The following is a 19,772-nucleotide window of genomic DNA, read 5'->3' as shown; positions in this document are numbered from 1 at the left end:
GAAGAACTCTTCACTCTTGGTGATAGTGGGTTTTGCTGTTGTTTACTCCCTTCAATGGATTGTAGCTGCTGAAGGTTCAGGGATGGTAGTGACAGCTTTCACTTCTATAGCGCAGAGATTTATTTCAAACTAGCAATTAAGAGTTAAGCCAGAAAATTTGACTCTGGAGCTCTGTTGCTGGATTGCAGCTTTAAAGGAAGGGATAAAAAGCAAAAGAGACATATTGGGCCTTCATGAACAGTTGACATGAGCTGAGAGGACAGAGGCTACATCCACGTGAATATGTAACTGTGGAATTGTGCCTTGGAGTCAGTCCCTGATGTGAGTGTTTGGAGAGCCTAGTTCCTCCTTAAGCTAGAAAGAATAAGCAAAGAGGGAACTATATTTCTCGAACCTTCTCCAAGAAACTCCTAGAACTCTCATGGACCATATTGCTTGAATCTCATCTCTGTGTGCTATTATTTTTTTCTTTACATTTTCTTTCTATTACATTTATTCTCAAATCAAATATCATTTGGTATAACCATTGACTTATGCATAGTAGGATAAAGAGGATTGTATGTAACATTGGATGGTTCTGTTATGGACAGTTTGCTTTAAAAAAAAAAATCAACCTGTAGCTTTCAAAGCTGATTTGCTTGTTTGGTGTGGTATATTGCTGGATTCTTACAAAAATTGAAGGAAACTATCCTTAACACTTCCTGATGGTGGACTTGCCCAACTAGATGGTCTCTTTTCTTTCTTTGTAATTCACACATGAATAGCTTTTTAACTTAAAACAATTTTTTTTAAAGGTAACTTCTTTGTGATATGGTTTCATGTTCATATAAGATGCTTGGTCTTCTCTGCCATTCCCATTCATCCTATCTTGGGAGTAAATTTGAGATTAAAGAGAAATTCTCCATGACTCATTCTCCTAGGCAAATAGCCTTTGGAACTCCCACCCTGGTTGCCTTCCTCTGATGGCCTAGGTACAGTGGTTCTCAAAGTCTGGTCCAGAGGATCCTGGGAATCTTTGAAATCCTTTCAGAGAATCTACAAATTCATAATTAGTTTTTATTTTTAATGTGATCAGTATCTATAACTATAAACCACATAAGCAAAAACTCTTTGGACAGATCCTCAATCATTTTTAATAGGATAAAGATATTGAGGACAAAAGTTTGAGGACCACTGGCTAGGATCTTCCCCAAAGATCCTGTATGCAATTGGGGTTCACCAACTTCCTTTCCATTTTATTGTAATGAATGATAGATCTTGGCTGTTGGTTTTTCAGCATATTTAAATAGTTTAGGAATTTTATAGCCGTGTATTTATTTGGAAGGAATGTGAGTGACCTTGCTGACAATATAATTTTGTTGTTAATGATGGTATTATGGTTACAGCCTTTTGTATTAAACCTGTGGAAGGCTTCCTTTGAATGGGAACAATTTCATCTATGGCATAGCACTGAGCTTAATTTTGAGAAAAGAAAGACTAAATAACATACTTTACTTTCATTCAGTGTGGATTAGTATTTGAAATAATGTATCTATTCATTGTGAATCCAATACTATTTTAATGATACTTGCAGGAACTAAATTTCAGTTCTTTTCTTTCTCTCTTAGTTTTTGTGTCTGAAGAACATTCGAACCTTCTTGAAAGTCTGCCATGATAAGTTTGGGTTGCGGAACAGTGAGCTGTTCGATCCTTTTGACCTGTTTGATGTCCGAGATTTTGGGAAGGTAAGCTTTGTTTTTATCCATGGTTAACAGCTCTGCTGGCTCATGCCAAACTGATGGCTGTCAGAGAATCACAGAAGGTGAACTGAATAAACATAGCAAGTTTGGACAACTCTAAAACAAAGACATGGTTTGGGAAACTCTAAAACAAAAGCACAGCTTGTTTTCCCTATGCCTCAGGTGTTTGACAGGTGTAGATTAGATTATGTTGCAGAACGATTCAGAGGTCAAATCGTTGAAATACTAGTGAAAATAAGAAAGCATGTTTTAAATCAGAGTACATAAGAAGACTTCTATGGAGGCATAAAGAGGGAAGAAAGAGCCCCCAAAACAATATATACTGACTGTGATGATGTCAACAAATTCATCATGGAGAGGCAACAAAACTGATTAATTACATTGGTTAATGTTAATCCTTTATTGTTAAAGTCGCAGTGCATCCCTCTTTCCTGTTAATTGATAATCTAATTTTTTTTCAGGTAACATACTCCGTAAAGTGTTTGTTGTAAAGTATCTGTGTTATCAAAACAACACTAACAATTTATTTTTTAAAAGAAAGCATAGTTTAATATAATAATTTAGAATGAGGCTATGCATACGCAATGATAGGGTTTTGTAAATTTGATCCTGGTGGCTTTCAGTTGAAATTTAGGGTTTTATTGACAACTGGTGGTATGTAAGAAAAAAAGGGAAGGACATTTATTCCAATCTCAGATCTGACTTCCTTCAAGACTCAGATCAAGCCCTACTTCTCCAACAGGCCTTTCTTGATCCTTCCAGTTGTTACAGCCTTCCACTCTTAAGATTACTTTCCATCTTCTCTCTCTATATGTTTGTACATTTGTACGTCCATATGATGTCTTCTCAATTAGACCGTAAGCTTCTTGTCAGGGTCAACATTACTGAGATGGCTTGAGGATTAAGTAGAACTAGATGCACAATATTTTAGTTCTTTTGAAACACTGATTTCCAGAGCTGTTCTTCAGATGTTTTTGCCATTAGCAGAAGGAAAATGATTAGGAGACAGGAAACTGATTTGGAAGTTCATAGTGAGTGTGAAGTTATAGAAAAGCTTAGGCATCATTGGAAAACATGGCATGGTTGATATTTCTCATTTTAAATTGATGGTATCAGGATTGTAATAGCTCCTTGATGGATCCTGGGTCTGGAATCTTCAAGCACAGAACAAGTTTTTATGCTGCCTGTAATTCAGGTGTTTGTAAGTTGCTTGGCACTCTTAAGAATCTATGCATTTACTTTACATTTTCTCAAGCTCTGAGCCACCCACTGTAAGAAAGCACCCACTTTTCTCATTACCTGAAGAGTGAATTTCCACTGGCTGATGGAAATATTATAAGATATTTATTGCCTAATTTACTTTTAGGCCATTATCAGGGACTAGCCTTTTTGAGGGAATATGCTTTATGAATATGTGATTTATGAAATGCAAGAGGATTTTTGTTATTTGCAAGTATGAATGTTGCAATACCAATATGAAGAGAGAATTCCTATTAGAATGCTTCTCAGCATCTTAGCAGCATAGATATTAGTTCAAACCATCCTATCAAACAAATCTATTAATAGTCTGCAAGGACCCTAGCATTGACGCATCAAGCACATCATGGGAGCCCAATTCAGTGTTTAAACTCCTAACTCTTGAAAATTATTTCTTAGGTGGAACCTAGCTCTCTCTTCCTTCAATAGTTTAGGATTTCTTACTGAATAAAAATTCTTCACTTTGTTATTCAAAGCCCTCCCTGATTTGGTCTCAACTTACCTTTTCAAGCCTATCTGCTATGACTTCCTTTCATAAATTGTATATGTTAGCCAATGGGCTAGACACCATTTCCCTACCTCATCTCATCTTCTCTGACCTTTCTTCTTTGATGCATATTGCCTCCATGCCTGAAGGGACGGGCCTCTACTTTTCCAATTATTGAAAGCCTCTTTTTTCTTTGAGTCCCAATTCAGGACTCATTTTTGCCATAAAATTTTCCTTGATGCCTCTGCCCTTGTCTCTGCGTGAGGAGATAGCTTGGTGTAGTGCATAAATATGAAGTTTAAGTGAAGGATCTGGGCTTAAATTCTGATTCTGATACTTATTAGCACTATGGCTATGAGCAAGCCAATTAATCTTTCTATACCTCTGAAGCCCCTTCCAGCTCTCAATCTACAATCTTATAATGCCCCCCTCCTTATTTTCCCATTACTTTGAACATTTCCTAAGTTCTTGTATTATATTTATGTGTCTGTTTTATTATCCTAACAGCTTGTGAGCTGTTTGAGAGAAGGCACTGGGCTTATTTCATCCCTGTACCCTCAGTGCTGAGCTTAGGTCCCTGCTTAGAGCTGGTGTTTCATCAGTAAATGCTAAGTGACAAAGTGAGCGTTAAGCCTGGAGTCAAAAGACTTTTTATTGAGTTCAAATCTGCCTTTGGTCACTTCCTAGCTGTGTGACCCTGGACATGTCGCTTAACCCATTTACCTCGGTTACCTCATCCAAAAAATGAGCTGCAAAAGGAAATGGCAAACCACTCCAGTATCTTTGCCAAGAAAACCCCAAATGGGGTCATGAAGAGCTGGACACAACTAACAGCAGCAAGAGCTATAACAACAGTCCATGTTGGTGGAATGGAATTGCTGTGTAGGTGGAAGCCGCTTACCTCAGTGGCTGACCTTAGGAGGGAGGTGTGAATGTGCTGGGTCCTCATCTGCACATCTGTTGGGAGCTGCACCAGACTGCATGTTGAACAGAATCATGCTTCCCCTATTTTCCACAACCGGTTCTCATCATCACAAATAGTCTTGATTTAAAACAGATTTGGACCTCCCCACTCAACTTTCCTCTTTGTGGTAGCAAATGGCGGGTCTGTCATGCAATGTCACCAGCAGGAGGTTATGTCTGCTTTGGAGAAAAGGCCTGAAAAAAAACCCCTTATTATTTAGAATAACTATACTGAGAAGGCAGAAAACCTCAGCCAAGTACATTTTTTGGCCTGCAGTTAACATTCAGAGTGTACAGTATATAATTTCATTTTGTTTTGAATTTGTTGCAGCCAAATGTAATGATGTAAGATGTACATAAATATGGATTAAAGTCTCATCCTATGACCAGCCAACTGTGTGGCTAAGAGGTTTGCAAATGTTAGTTACTCATTTTCAATAATTTGCAATGATTTGGTTCTGGCATTGGTGAGGATTTCAGTGCAGCCTGAGTGAGCTCCGCCCTGTGTGGTTGATGGCTGCATGCGTATCTCATGTACTCTTGTTCCCAAGATGTCCTGATGGGAAGGAAAACTGCTACAAGTGACGGCAAATTTCTGTTTATTCCAGGGATAGAACTGATCAATGGGTTTTGACAAGATTCCAAGGCTAGAAAGGACTTAATTAGCCATGTCACCCATCCATTCTCCTCATCTCTACATGGACTCTAGCAAAACTGTCCCAAAAAGTGCATGGGATCATAAATTCAGAATTGAAAGGATGTTGGAGGACATTTCTAGCTCATTCCTCTTGTTTTTATAAATGAGGGTCCTTGTTTAAGGATAGTAAATAACAGAGACAGAATTTGAATCCAACTCTTCTGATTTCAAATCCAGCCTCTTTCCACAGGATTCAGAATTGTGAATCCTACTTCTCTCCTTTTTACAGGTGAGGAAACTGAGGCCCAGAGGAAAGAACTGAGACAATATAAGTAACAGAATTGAGATTTGAACCCAGGTCCTCCAGTGTTGAATCCGGTTCTCTTTGTTGTTGAGGCAGCAAGTAGAGGGCCTAGAGTTATGATATTTTTCAATCTTGGACACTTATTAGCTGTATGACCCTGGGCAATCACTTAGCTGCCATTTGTCTCAGTTTCCCCATTTGTAAAATGGAATAATAATGGCACCTACTTCCCAGGACTGTTGCAAAGATCAGATGAGATATTTGTAAAGAGCTTGATACAGGGCCTGGACTGTGGTAAATGCTATATAAATTATGATGACATTTCCTTGTGCCCCTCAAAAACCCAGTTTTACTGTCTGAGTTGGTAATAAAATTCTGTTGTGCTATTGCACAAGAAAGCTCTCTTATATTTTTAGCCCAAATATCTCCCATTGTAATCTCTCTTCTTACATGAATGCAGACATATGTGAAATCTGCACTGCAAATCTAAGAGTTAATTTAGCATAAGGGGAAAATGTCTTCACTGGATTTGAAGTCAGAGAACCTGCGTGTGAAAACCAGATTTCACTCTTAATTAACTAATTCTTACTTATTAATCTTGGAGAAACCATGTACCCTCACTTGTCTGTTATTTCCTTCCTCACTTATAAAATGAAGAGGTTGCACTAGATGCTCTTGAAGGGCTTTTCCAGCTCTAGATCCTATGATCCTAAGAGTTAATGAACAATAACATGGCAGTAAATCTGAGGCCCAGTTCCGTTACCATTGAAAGAAATAAAATCTGAAATATTTCACCACCCACCACTAACCTTCTGGCAATAAGCAGCTCCCAAATCCGACTTTCTGTCTTCTTGATGTTTGTTTGGTCAAGTTTCTGTGTGTTTTTCAATCTGTGGTTAGCACTTCCAATGAGAAGCTGCAAGGATGCCAATTGTGAGGCTTAAGGGTGTGTGTGTGTGTGTGTGTGTGTGGTGGGAAATGAAGAGAATTGCTGTGACCCCTTTTCAATGGAGAAGTTGTCGTTGAGTTCTTAGGTAGTGATGTTGTTAGTACCTTTTGATTTCTTTGAAAGAAGACCCTTTTTGAAAATCAAAAAATCCCAGGAAAAATAAAATTATATTCTTTATATGCTGACCTTAATTGTTCCCCTGTAATATATGAATTAAAGACCACAGAACAGGGTAGATACTGAGGTTCCAGGTCATTCTGTAAGCTTTCTCTTCACCTCCTTCTTTCCCCATAAAGAAAAGATTCAGGTCAGTTCCTTACTTGCCTAGATTCCTGTCTGGTTAAGAATAAAAAACCAGCAAGTTGGCCTGATTTTTAAAAACTCTATTGGCTCTTCATCTACCTCTAGATAGGTTATACTTTTGAGATGAGTGCTTTTCTTATGAATAAAAGAAGAAAATTATTATAAATTCAAGCTATGTGGGTTCTGGGAGAGGATTCTTATATTACTAATTTAGAGATTATCCAATCCAATCCCACTTTCCCCTCAAAGCAGATAAACCTTGGTTATAGTGGTTTGGAAAAGTAACAAGGGTGTTTTGTGGGTAAGTGGAAATTTCCATGCCATCCACCAAACCAAGTTCATCTTCTAGTTTTGTCCCCAGCTGTAATTTTGTCCCTAACTTACTGCATGATCTCTGGCTAGTCACTTGTTTTCTGGACCTTCGTAGGACTAGTTGACCTCTATGATCTGATGATCTAAAATTCTAAAGGAACCAGTTCAAAACAAAATCAGGTCTAGAAAAAATTGAAAAGAAAATATAATTATAATTTCACACAGATTTTTAAATTATCTTTTTAAAAGGGAGGGGAGAAAGATTTAAGTACCTGGGAATATTCTCCTCCTCCACCCCTTCCTCCCACTCCTCCCTTTTCATTTGGGTGGCTCTGTAAGTATGTTAGAACAGGTGCAGAAGTTACAAACAGATGTTTCAGCTAAGGCATTTATCCGCACAGGAAACTCTGTTACTGGCCTTCCTGAAAGCAGAAGTCCCAGCAGTCAGAGAAGCCTCTGTAGATCATTTATATGTACCAGAGGGACTGCCTATTGAATGGCTAGGGCCCCCTTTTTTCCCTTTTTTTTTTTTTGTCTTTTTAAGATTTGTGAGATCTGGGGCCAATGTAGTAAATGGAAGCAACTCCAGGAATGGGGTTTGCCTGGGGATTGAGAGACAGGTGGACAGTGAAAATAACAGACTGGTTCCATTGTGAAGCCTCTGTTGCTTAGGTAGCTAAAACAGAGAGCCAGTCTCCATTGGAAACCTGATTGGCTGGAGAACAGAATCTGCTCTCAGTCTCCTATCATAATTGAATAGGCAGCCCCATTCTTGTGTCTGTGACAGTTGCCCACTTCTCTGGGTTGCTGGGGCAAGTAAGGGTCAAGATCCCCTTCCTTGTGGAACACGGATTATTAATTATCCATTGATACATAGGGAAAATTCTTTGAGATATTTGAAAGCTAAAAATAGCAGTCTACCTGGTTGACTGTGGAAAAGAAAAGGAGGAACACCTTCCAAACTATTGACTTGAATATTAACATACTTGATCATTAAAAAGTGACATTAAAGCAACGAAGTATTAATTGTCCCTTGTGGTTCTTCAGATTCTTCACCTCCTCCACTTCTACTTTTTGTAAGCAGACAACTCCTAAAAATCTTTTGGAATTCTCATCTGTCTTCTTTAATCAGCGTGCTTAATTCTCTTCCTACTAGGTAGATTTTAGTCAAGAAGGCAGTGGTGATACGGCATTGGGGAAAAGAGTTGGTTGCTCTTAGGGTGATGTTTTTCATTATTCTGGATTTTGGGTTTGTCTCTGTGTGAGGATGTTTTCCAGTTTCTTTTCATTTCAATAACTGTTGAATACCTACTATGTGCATTAAGATAATAGAATCATGTAAGCTCTTGTGCAAGGAAGACTCCTAAAAAAGTTAATTCAAAAGATAGGGACTTTGTTCCCCGTCATTTCTCTCCTGTGTAGCTGCATTAATTCATTTGAAATTGGATTGTAATCTCTCTGAAAGCCAGGACTTTTTTTTCTTTTTGTATCCTCAGCACTTAACCTAGTGCCTTGTACATATAGAAGATACTTAATAAATGTTTATTGACTGATAGACTGATCTAAGGCAATTTCTCAAATTCCATGATCCCTGTTTTGAGTATAAGTATGAAAACTGCCCTCCCCCAAATTACATTTTGGGGATTATGTCTGACTTTGAATTATTTGTATTCTTCTTTCCTTTGCTTCCAATATTAGATGAAGATGACTGTGAGTAAAACTTGTGTGTTTTCCATTTCTGGATGTCAGTAGTTCCTTCCCTATGAAGAAGATTGGCCTTGCTCACATGTACTCTCTGGAAATGTTATATCCAGCTCTTTTATACTGTTAGGGCAGTGAGGTATTGATTCATTGTCCAGATTGTAGAGATAGTGGATCTCTGCTGAGCTTGTTAGTGCTCTCTGTTCTTGTTTCACTTCACTATGGCAGACTCTTCCCTCCTCCCCTTCACTCCCTAAGGCTGGAGGAGGTGGAGATGGATAATGCAGAGTTGTGGATTGAAAATTATTACTGGATTACAGATGCAAGGTTCAGTGCTTTCCAAGAGGCACTGGATAGGGACAGTGCTAGACTTTGCTGACTCGTGATTAACTCTTTGGGAGCAGCTTTTAATTGATTGGGTTCCAATCCTTCTCCTCTCTCCTTTCCCCAATCTTATAGATTCATTTGAACTATGCAGTGTATCAGTCCAGATAGGGTAGGATTGTCTCATAGGATGCTTAAATGCTGGATTGTTTTTATTTTTACATATATGTTATCTTCCCCACTAGAATGTAGGCTTCTTGAGGACAGGGGTTACGGTATTTATTTGTTTATTTTTGTTTCCAGTGACTAGTATAATAAAAGAAAGTTTGTAATGAATGCTTTTTGATTGGGTGATGGAACCTGGTGATTGAAACAGATTATAGGGAAGGTCACTTGTTATAAACAGTATACATTTATATTCTTTTTTTTTAATAATTATAACTTTTTATTGACAGAACCCATGCCAGGGTAATTTTTTACAACATTATCCCTTGCACTCACTTCTGTTCCGACTTTTCCCCTCCCTCTTTTCACTCCCTCCCCCAGATGGCAAGCAGTCCTATACATGTTAAATATGTCACAGTATATCCTAGATACAATATATGTGTGCAGCACTGAACAGTTCTCTTGTTGCACAGGAAGAATTGGATTCAGAAGGTATAAATAACCCAGGAAGAAAAACAAAAATGCAAACAGTTTACATTCATTTCCCATTGTTCTTTCTTTGGGTGTAGCTGCTTCTGTCCATCATTGATCAATTGAAACTGAGTTAGATCTTCTCTTTGTCAAAGAAATCCACTTCCATCAGAATACATCTTCATATAGTATCGTTGTTGAAGTGTATAATGATCTCCTGGTTCTGCTCATTTCACTTAACTTACCTTTATATTCTAAAGTTAGAATGGTGTTGACAAGATTAGCATGGCCCAGGCACAGAGGTAGTTCAGAGAACTCATAAAACTCTCCACAGTTTTATACTGTCTTGTGTTTTAGAGAAACATTTGTTTCTGTCTCATTCATCTCTTAACCAGACTGTGAGATATTTAAACTTTGTATCTCTTAAACTAGGTTTATATATCAGCAAATTGCAAGAGATCTCAGTCCAACTTTTCTTATCTAGTCCAAATTCTTACTCATATGACAGATGAGGAAACTGAAACCTGGGGAGGTTAAGTGACTTGCCCAACATCACACAAATAAATATCAGAAGCAGGACTTGAACCTAGGCTTCCTGATTTTAGAGCCACTGTTCTTTCTAGAGAGCACTCTAGCTTGTTCAAGTTAAACAAATAAAAAAAATCAATATAAGAAAATTCTGAATATATTGGAAGCACCCATCACATACTACAAATAACTCTTGGATGCCTGATAAAGAGTTTTCAGGCAAACTGCACGTGGTACTGTTGAATCTTCTATCAGTAACTCACCCCCAGAAACTCAGTACAGACTTTGCCTAGGATGGAAAGAGCCAGTTCTGGAAGTTTTTCTTCCTTGGCTGTCTTCCTTGTATTTTTCCGAGGGGTCACATTAAGGGTATTATATTTCAGATCTAGTAAGGCATGCCCAGGATACTTCCTGAGCTCCCACAGTCTCTCTGGTAAAGAAACCTGAGCTGTCAAGAGTTTGAATTATCATCTGAATGTTTAGTGTGCAAGTAATCAGGGCTTTGTAATAAAATATTGATTGAAGTTTTTCCCCCCCTTCCCTGATGATTCATAAATCATTTTTCACTTGCCTTATTGGCCTGTTTCTGGACTCATTTCTCAATTTCAAGGGGTTTGATGAGAGAAGGATGAGTAGGAAGGGTTAACATGTTTATCTTTGGTCTGGCTTATGAGGAAAGGTCATCCTGTGCTGTAGGTCTAGTTCAGAGTCATTATTTTCTTTCTTTCTTTCTTTTTTTTTTTTTTTTACCAGTTAGTAGGAATGGAATGGTTAATTTCGATACCAATATCTTTTAAGAAATCCTCTGGTGACACTTTCCCCATGCCCTGGGAGAGCTGGAATTAATTTTTAATCCTGGTCAGAAGTTAGGGATTAAGGTAAAATGCTGAGTGTATTTACTGGCTGTAGGCTATAGCTTCTTTCAGTTTTTTTCTGTGAGTTTTTTAGATGTTTAGGAAAACTGGCATGATATATGTTGCAGTGGAAAAGAGATGACTTACATCTATCCATTACTAGCAAAGCAGTAGACTGTGTTTTTGGTAAAAGTTGCTCTCCATATAGCAGATATTCATCTAACTCAAGTTTGCTGCTTTTATTAGTAAGTCAGTTAACAAGAATTTATTAAGTGTTTACTGTGTGCCAAGCAGAGTCAGGAGATGGAATGTTGCATGGGAGAAACAATAAGGAAGCCAGTGTTTTTGGATAGTAAAATCCCTGAAAAGGAGTAAAGTGTAAGAAAACTAGAAAGGTAAGAAGGGGCTAGAATGTGAAGGGCTCTAAAATCCAAAGAGAGAATTTTATGTGTAATCCTAGAGGTTATAAGGAGTGATTGGAGTTTGAGGACATTCTCTGGTTAGATCTGTACTTGGGCATCTGAAGGGTAGATGAAAGTGGGATGAGACAGGAATGGATTTGAATTATGCCTCTGCCCTTACTGTGTGACTTTATGCTAATCACTCCACTTCCAGGCATGTGGGAAATGAAGGGCTTGGATCACGGGATCTCTAAGGTCTCTTCAGGCTCCAAATCTTGTGATTATTATTGGAGGATTTTATGAGATTGGGCCTGTCTTGTCACTGATATAATAGGGAACCCTAGGAAATGAAGAAACTTATTTTACTAACATAGATAGGTACCTGCTTTGAAATATATAGTATATCTTGAGAATTGTATTTCTGTTGAGGATATACATAAAGAGTGCATGTATAATTTGATTTTACTGATATCACATAAAAAAAGGGGAAGTAGAAATGGAAAGGGGATAATGTTAGAAAAGGGGAAAAGGGGAGATAAAAAGAGGGAAACTACATCCCATGAAGAGGCAAAGGAAACCTATCTTATCTGAGGGAATTTAGAGAGGGTGAGGAACATTGTGTGAATCTTACTCTCATCAGAGTTGGCTCAAAGAGAAAATAATTGACTTATTTGATTTACAGAGAAGCTTCTCTCACCCCAATAAAAAATGGGAGAGGAAAAGGAAAAGTAATAAGGGAAAGGGATTCAAAGGGGGGAGGGAGGGATCTTAAAGAGGGAGAGCTGCATGATGCAAGTGGTGCCCATAAGTTTGATACTGGGAAAGGGAGTTTGGGGGGGGGGCAAGAAAAAAGAAAAGCATAATCTGGGGATAAATAAGATGACAGGAATTACAGAATTAGTAATGTTAACTGTAAATGTGAATGGGATGAACTTTCCTATAAAGTGGAGGCGGATAGCAGACTGGATCAAAAGTCAGAACCCTACAATATATTGTTTACAGGAAACACATTTAAAGCAGGGAGATACATACAGAGTAAAGGTAAAAGGCTGGAGCAGAATCTATTATGCTTCAGGTGAAGTCAAAAAAGCAGTGATAGCCATCCTTATCTCAGATCAAGCAAAAGCAAAATTGATCTAATTAAAAGAGATAAGGAAGGAAACTATATCTTGCTAAAGAGTAGCATAGACAATGAAGTAATATCAATACTAAACATATATGCACCAAGTGGTATAGCATTTAACTTCCTAAAGGAGAAATTAAGAGAGTTGCAAGAAGAAATAGACAGCAAAACTATAATAGTGGGAGATCTCAATCTTGCACTCTCAGAATTAGATAAATCAAACCACAAAACAAATAAGAAAGAAATTAAGGAGGTAAATAAAATATTAGAAAAATTAGGTATGATAGATCTTTGGAGAAAACTGAATGGTGGCAGAAAGGAGTATACTTTCTTCTTAGCAGTTCATGGAACTTATACAAAAATTGACCATGTATTAGGACATAAAGAAATACATAGTATAACATGGTCATAGCATAGTATCTCCTTGGACATTGAGCAGTTAGATGACTTCTTCTAGAGTCATGTAGCCAAAATACATCAAAGATAGAATTTGAACCTAGACCTTCCTGATTCTGAGGCAAACTTTCTATCCATCATACCATCTTGCTTCTCTTTGATTATTTAAAACAGTAAAATTGTCAATATTTTGATGTTTTAAGAGCCCCCAAACAATCAGTTACGGTATAGTGGCAAGAATCCTGGGTTTATATTCTGACTATGACTTACTGCCTTTGTGATAGTGGGCAAATTACAAAGCTGGTCTCAGTTAAATCTCCAAAATAGCCATGTTGGTCTTGTTCAGTTCTAAACATATCTAAATCCCATTAAGGAAAGTTAAAAAAATAACCCCCCAAAATCTGAGGGTTTGGTTATTCTGAAGACCTAGAAGGAACCTTAGAAATCCTCAAAATTCTCTAGTTAACTTATTTAACAAATATGAAAACCAAGATCTAGAAGAAAGGGCATGGAATTTGCACAGAATCTTTGGCAGTTCCAGAGCTAGAAAGCAGCCAGGTCTTCTGGATTTCCAGATCTAGGCAGTCTCTATAGCAGCAAGGTCCCTCCTTTCTTTAGGACAAGAAAGACACTTATAAGAAAGGAAGTTTAATTATACTTAGATTGTATAGGAAGAACATGTAAAAATGGGGCAGTGGAGATTTGGTATTAGCAAGCTGATGGATGAAGCAACTGAAAGCTATTTGGTGCCTACTACAGTGGGATATTGATGGATTATGGGAATACTTTTTCTAGGACAGTCCTTTAAGAAAGAGTACAGTCCTGGGGCAGTTAGGTGGAAAGTGGATAAAGCATCCCCTGAAATCAGGAGGACCTGAGTTCAAATCTGGCCTCAGACATTTAACACTTCCTAGCTGTGTGACCCTGGGCAAGTCACTTAACCCCAGTTACCTCAGTAGAGAGAGAGAGAGAGAGAGAGAGAGAGAGAGAGAGAGAGAAGAGAGAGAGAGAGAGAGAGAGATGTTCAGTAAGCTAAGTTGCTATATATAACATTTCTCTTTTCTCTGTCTTATGAACTCCAGTTCTTGGTGCTATGAAAAGAGCATTAGATTTCTGTCAAAGGATTTGGGTCCAGTTCCTAACTGCTGCTTATTGCCTTAGTCAAATAGAGATAAAGAAGCTTCTTTGGTCCTCAGTTGCTTCATCTATAAAATGGAGGCATTGAAGTAGATAAATGCTTCTTCTGTTTCAAAATAGTGTGAGATCAATCTTGCTCTGATACCTGTTAATAGTTGGGGATGTTCCTCCAACTTTTTGAACCCCAGTTTGCTCTATAAAAGTGGTACACTGCTTATCTCAGGTTTGCCCTGAGGAAAATATATCATAAACCTTCAAATAATTATAAGAAGGTAAATAGTGATGCATGTTATCTTTGAAAATATTGAAGACATGGCATTGGGCATGTATAGAATATGTGTATGTGTTTGTGTGTATTTTAATCGTGTTTTCAGTCATATTCAACTCTTTGTGGTCCTTTTTAGTTTTTTTTTTTTGGCAGAGATACTAGAGTGGTTTGTCATTTTCTTCTCCAGCTCATTTTACAGATGAGGACAACTGGGGTAAATAACATTAAGTGACTTATCTAGGGTCACACACATCTAGTGTCTGAGGCCAGATTTAAGCTCAGGAAGATGTCTTCTTTGCTCCACTATCCATTGCACCATCTAGGGGTGTGTGTGTGTGTGTGTGTGTGTGTGTGTGTGTGTGTGTGTGTGTGTGTATACACTGAATGATTTTAATCTATTTTCAAAAAAGGCATCAGTCTAGACTTATCTATCAGCCATCCTTCAATATCTCTTGTATAGGAATCTGAGTCTGAGTACAGAGTTAAGAGCCACTCTTTCTGATTTGTCTGAATATACCCAAGAACACACAAGTAGATAATACCGTGGTTCAAACCAGGAGAGAGAAAGTGATTTCCCTGAAGGTAATCAATCTCCTCTCAGTTATCTCTAAGGACTCTGAGCACTGGAAATCAAGGAACAGGATGATAGGGTGGTTCTCCTATATGTCTACAGCCCTGTGGCTCTATTTCAACATTCAAAAGACCTTGCCTTGCTTTGCTTCTGCCTTGACTTGCCCTCTTGAAGAGTATCCCAACACACTACCTTACTCAGGTGTGCAATATCATAGTCATTTATTTTTTTAGCCAGTCAGAAGTCACATCCTCTTACGTTTACAGGTCCTAAGTCATCCCTCATGAAAAGAGTCCCAAGCCAAATTTGGTGAAGGCATGGTTACATAAGTAAGTTTTTTGACTAAAACTATAAGGAACTATGTGGAAATTTGGTGTCGATTGAGAACCAACTTTCCTGTCAGATTTTTAATTTCAGTGTATTTTAAAATTGAAATTAGATTTCCAAGACAATATACTTTGTATCTTATGAAGTCCTTGTGCTTTATTTTCTTATGTGGTTGTCAAGTTTAATGCTAAGTGTAACATCCAAAGCAAGTACTTTAGTCATTAATGGTCAGTTGCCTAGGGTTTCATTTGAGTAGAATCTGTTCTAAAGAGGAAGGCCTTTTTAGAGCATTTCTGTCAGAACACACCCTAATAAAGGGATTGAATTCTCCTATTTATTATTCATTAGAATATTTATCTAAAGGCAGGAATCTTTTAAGCTATTAAATCTAGCTATTAGTTTTGTCCAGAGTCAGAGTTACAACTATCTACCTGGGGCACAAAAAAATTTGCATTTATAGGCAAATGAGCTGAGAGTATGTCTCTTGGCTCACAAAGTTCACAAAGTCCATGCCTGCCGTAATGGGCCTGTGAGCTCTTCCAGGTGGGTGGATACAGGTTGAAAATTTTGTGTTTTCTTTTTCTCCAGAATTTATAACCATTGGTTTTCTTAAGTCATTTGTAAACTCCATTCTCAAGGTTATTCTGCTTCTTTCAGGACTTCAGGGGTACATGTCTAGCAAATCTGAATGTTGGAAAGGACTTCAGTGGCCATCTAGTCCAACCCATACATAAACCAGTAAAACATACCTGACAAGTGGTTATACCGCTCCTGCTGGAAGACTTCAAGGGGATGAGAAAGCCCCTCTCTGCCTCTTGAGGGAGACCATTCCACTTCTGGACAGCTCTAATAATTAGGAAGGTTTTTCAGCTATCAAGCATTTAAATTTGCCTTTTTGTATCTACCCACTCCTTTTGACTCTGTAGCCAACAAATCCAAACAAAACATACCTAATCCATTTTTCCACATGATAGCCCTTCAAACACTTGGAAGTAGCTTTCATGTCTTGAGTCTTCCAAGCTATACATGCCCAGATCTTAGAACTGATCCTCCCATGACACACACCATTCACCATCCTGTTTGCCCCATTCTGGGCATGCCTCATCTCATTGTTCTCTCAAACTGTCTTGCTCAAAGCTGAATACAATGTTACAGATCAGGTCTAATGAGGGTTAGTATAGTGAAACTATAGCCTTCCTAGTTTTATTTACTCTTATCTTTAAGTACCAGCTTCTAAAATACTAAGGTGATATCATAGGGTCTCCTAAAAGTGTTATCTTTTTATTACTCTGTCATGTTACCTCTGAACCTTGATTCACTAATCTGCAAAGTGGGTTAAAAAATATTGGTACTGCCCAGCTCTAAGACCTGTGAGATAATGTATATGAAGCATGTGGTAGGTCAGAAATATTATATAAACATCAGGCTGCTATCCTATTGATTTCTAAGCACTGCATCCATACTTGTTTAATGTGTTTTCTGAGCTATAATTTGGTTGGGTAAATTGATATTAAGTTCTCTTATTATATGTTGCACCCTTTTTATGTATTGCTCACAATTCCATTAGCTAGTTGTTTACTGATTTTTCTCTGAATATTTGTTCATTAATTTGCTTAATGAAGAATAGTTGGGGCTCACTGCTGATTGATCTAATGAGCCTCAGATGCTGATCACTGCAGTTAGTTCATTTGCACTCTCAGTCTTAATGGCGTTAAGTGAGACATTCTAGGTCTTTTAACGGCATCCACTCTGCTCTAATGACTTATTAAAATGCAATCATGGTAGTGAGAAGAAGACGTTAATGCATCCTGGAAAGACTGATGGCAAAGGTGCGACCAGAAATGCTTTAAGTTTCCTTGTCATAAAATATTCCCTCCCTTACCTGTCTTTGTCATTTTAGGAAATCAGTAGCCCTTCGGGTTGTAGTCGCACAGCATTTGGAACAGTCTTTCTTACACACACACCCTCCCCCTTCTCACTCACATAAGTCAAATATGCAAATCAGATGTTGAATTATAATTTTTAGAACTGGTGGTGGAAGTGGTTTTATCTCAGCCTTCCTTGCCAGATGGGCGGATTTCACGGTCTGTGACTTTATGTTTGTGAAAGGTGGATAACGTTTCAGATTTCAGTAGCAGTGCGGGAGTTGTTACAACTGGTTGTATATGCCAGTATGACATGTATATCAGCCCTACCATTCATGTGAAAAAAAAAAAACACACTATGTTTGTGTTTTTAAATCTTAAAAGTCCCATAGTGTGTAATAATAAGGACGATAATTGCTGCTCATATGTGTGTCACACTTTAAAACTTAAAAGGTCTGGGCAGCTAGATGGTACAGTAGATAGAGCACCAGTCCTAGAATCAAGAGGATATTCAAATTTGGCATCAGACACTTAATACTTCCTAGCTATGTGACCCTGGGCAAGTCACTTAACCCCAGTTATCTTGCAAAAAAAAAAAAAAAAAAAACAAACCCCTGCAACAAACAAAAGTTCTTTGACACAACTGTAATAATAATTAAAGCCTTGACATAAAATATATATTGCTTGGTAAACATTTCGTGTTTTCCTCACAATGGCTTTCAGAGATAAGAACTATTACCTTCCTATTTTACAGGTGAAGAAACTGAGACTTAGAGTAGTTTAAGAGATTTGTCCCTTCAGGGTCACCTAACTAATACAAGTGGGAAACAAGATTGAAATCCAGGTCTTTCCTGATGCCAAGTCTAGTATTCTTTCCACTTTGCCCTTCTATCTCTGACATAAACTAGGAGTACAAGCTTCAGAAAATTCAGAAAGCCTTATTTTAAGTTCCACTTATCTGTATGACTTATGAGCAGGTTATTTCTTTGGGCTATTTGAAAAGTTAGGGGACTAGACTAGATCAGAAATTCTAAAAAAAAGTTCTAATTATATTTCAGTGTAGTTGATTTACTTTGTAATCCTATGATCTTTATTTTATGCAGTTAAAAACATGATTCTGAGAAAAGGTACACAGACTTTACCAGATTTCTAGAAGGGTCCATGGCACAATAAAGGTTAAGAACTGCTGGACTAGATCACATCTAAATCTAATCTGTGATGCTTGGATGCTTGGGGTCTGTTCTTTGCTAGTATTAAAATTACCCTAACGGGCCATATGGTCCCTGTGCTCTGAGTTTCAATATGTTTGCAGTGATGGTGACAGATGACTTCAGGTATTTGGAAGAGAGCACTGATGATCATTGTGAAGGCCAGTTACCACTTTTAGGTGCTGTGACTATAGATTGTGTCCCTATTTGAGACACATTTTAGCGATGTCGACCATGTAGTCCACGGGGTGTGTTGGGGGGTTGGGTAAGAATTTGAATTCACCTATACCAAGCATTCCCCACTTCTGAGAAAGCAACTTAATCCCAGCCTGCTAACTTCTGCAGAAGCCCATTTCTTTACTATCAGTATTCCTCCATGGCATCATTCCGTTTGTAAATCATGACACATTATGATAGGAATTAAAATTACAAATAACCCAAAGGAAAGATGTGTATATAGGCAAGTAAACACATTACCAATGATGACATATATGAGGAAGTAGCAGAAAGACATTGCCAAGGGCAGGCGTGCTTGGAAATCTAGGTAGATCAATCACAAGAATGAAGGACGATAGTCAGTATTGATTGTTGAAGTTTGGTGGGTCTTAAGAGGAGGAAATGCCTACTAAATCATTTATTAAATACCTACTATGTGCCAGGCACTTTCCTAAAGACACATAAAAAAGGCAAAAGATAATCCCTTCCTTCGAGGAGCTCACAATCTATTGGGGAGGCAATAAATAGATGACTATGTAAACAAGTTACATATAGGATAAGTAGGAAATAATCAAGAGAGGGAAGGAAATAGAACTGAGAGATAGGGAAAATCTTCCTGTAAACAGTGGGATTTTATTTGGGATTTGAAGGAAGCCAGACATACTAGGAGGTGGAGATGAGGGGCAAAATCATCCCAGGAGAGTCAGCAAAAATACCCAGAGTCAGGAGATGGAGAATCTTGTTAGAGGAATGGTAGTAGATGGGATGAATGATTAAAACAATGTGTTAAGCTCTGGCTATGTGTCAAACATTGTACTAAGTACTAGTGAAACAAGTCCCTGCTCTCAAGGAGATTACATTCTGATTAAAAGACAACAGCCATAGCTATGATCAAGAAAGGGAACAATGGTGAGTGGAACAATGAGGTGGTCATTTAACAAGTCCTTTCGACAGGAATGCTATACTCCTACCCCTAGATTGACAAAAAAGACCAGAGGAAGGCATTCAGGACAGTGGCTGGATCCTTTTCAGAAGATTTATGGAGAAATATGAATAGGTGTTAGATCAGATAAGAAATTGTGGCTTGAGTATAATCTATGTGAATATGTGGCCATGGTGAAAAAATCAGGGACCCATCACTTTTTCTGTAAAGTTCAGTTGAAATGACTTTAGGCAAATCATTTCAGTGCTTTGAGTTTGTTTATAATCTTGGGAATTCCTGATTTCATTAGGACTCTGGCCACCTCCACTTGAGATAGGTTTCCT

General features: G+C 38.0%; 1 protein-coding gene and 1 long non-coding RNA gene across 3 annotated transcripts in view; one reads left to right on the top strand and one right to left on the bottom strand.

The window, feature by feature from the left end:
* The window catches only part of LOC127550960 (uncharacterized), a 38,642-nt gene extending 32,014 nt beyond the window's left edge, over positions 1–6,628 (bottom strand). The window contains exons 1-2 of the long non-coding RNA XR_007950979.1: positions 6,197–6,628; positions 4,385–4,641 (exon numbers count right to left, since the gene is read on the bottom strand). This is a non-coding gene — a long non-coding RNA (uncharacterized LOC127550960). The remainder of the gene's footprint in view (positions 1–4,384; positions 4,642–6,196) is intronic.
* The window catches only part of VAV2 (vav guanine nucleotide exchange factor 2), a 446,728-nt gene that overhangs the window by 92,807 nt on the left and 334,149 nt on the right, over positions 1–19,772 (top strand). For both annotated transcript variants that reach the window (XM_051980290.1, XM_051980289.1), the window contains exon 2: positions 1,608–1,724. In XM_051980290.1, coding sequence (XP_051836250.1) covers positions 1,608–1,724 — 117 coding nt within the window. The remainder of the gene's footprint in view (positions 1–1,607; positions 1,725–19,772) is intronic.

The sequence above is a fragment of the Antechinus flavipes genome, chromosome 2 (assembly GCF_016432865.1).
Source record: "Antechinus flavipes isolate AdamAnt ecotype Samford, QLD, Australia chromosome 2, AdamAnt_v2, whole genome shotgun sequence".
In the NCBI taxonomy this organism is placed as follows: domain Eukaryota; kingdom Metazoa; phylum Chordata; class Mammalia; order Dasyuromorphia; family Dasyuridae; genus Antechinus; species Antechinus flavipes.
The sequence above is the reverse complement of the archived record's forward strand: the minus strand, read 5'-3'. Positions and strand labels throughout refer to the sequence as shown.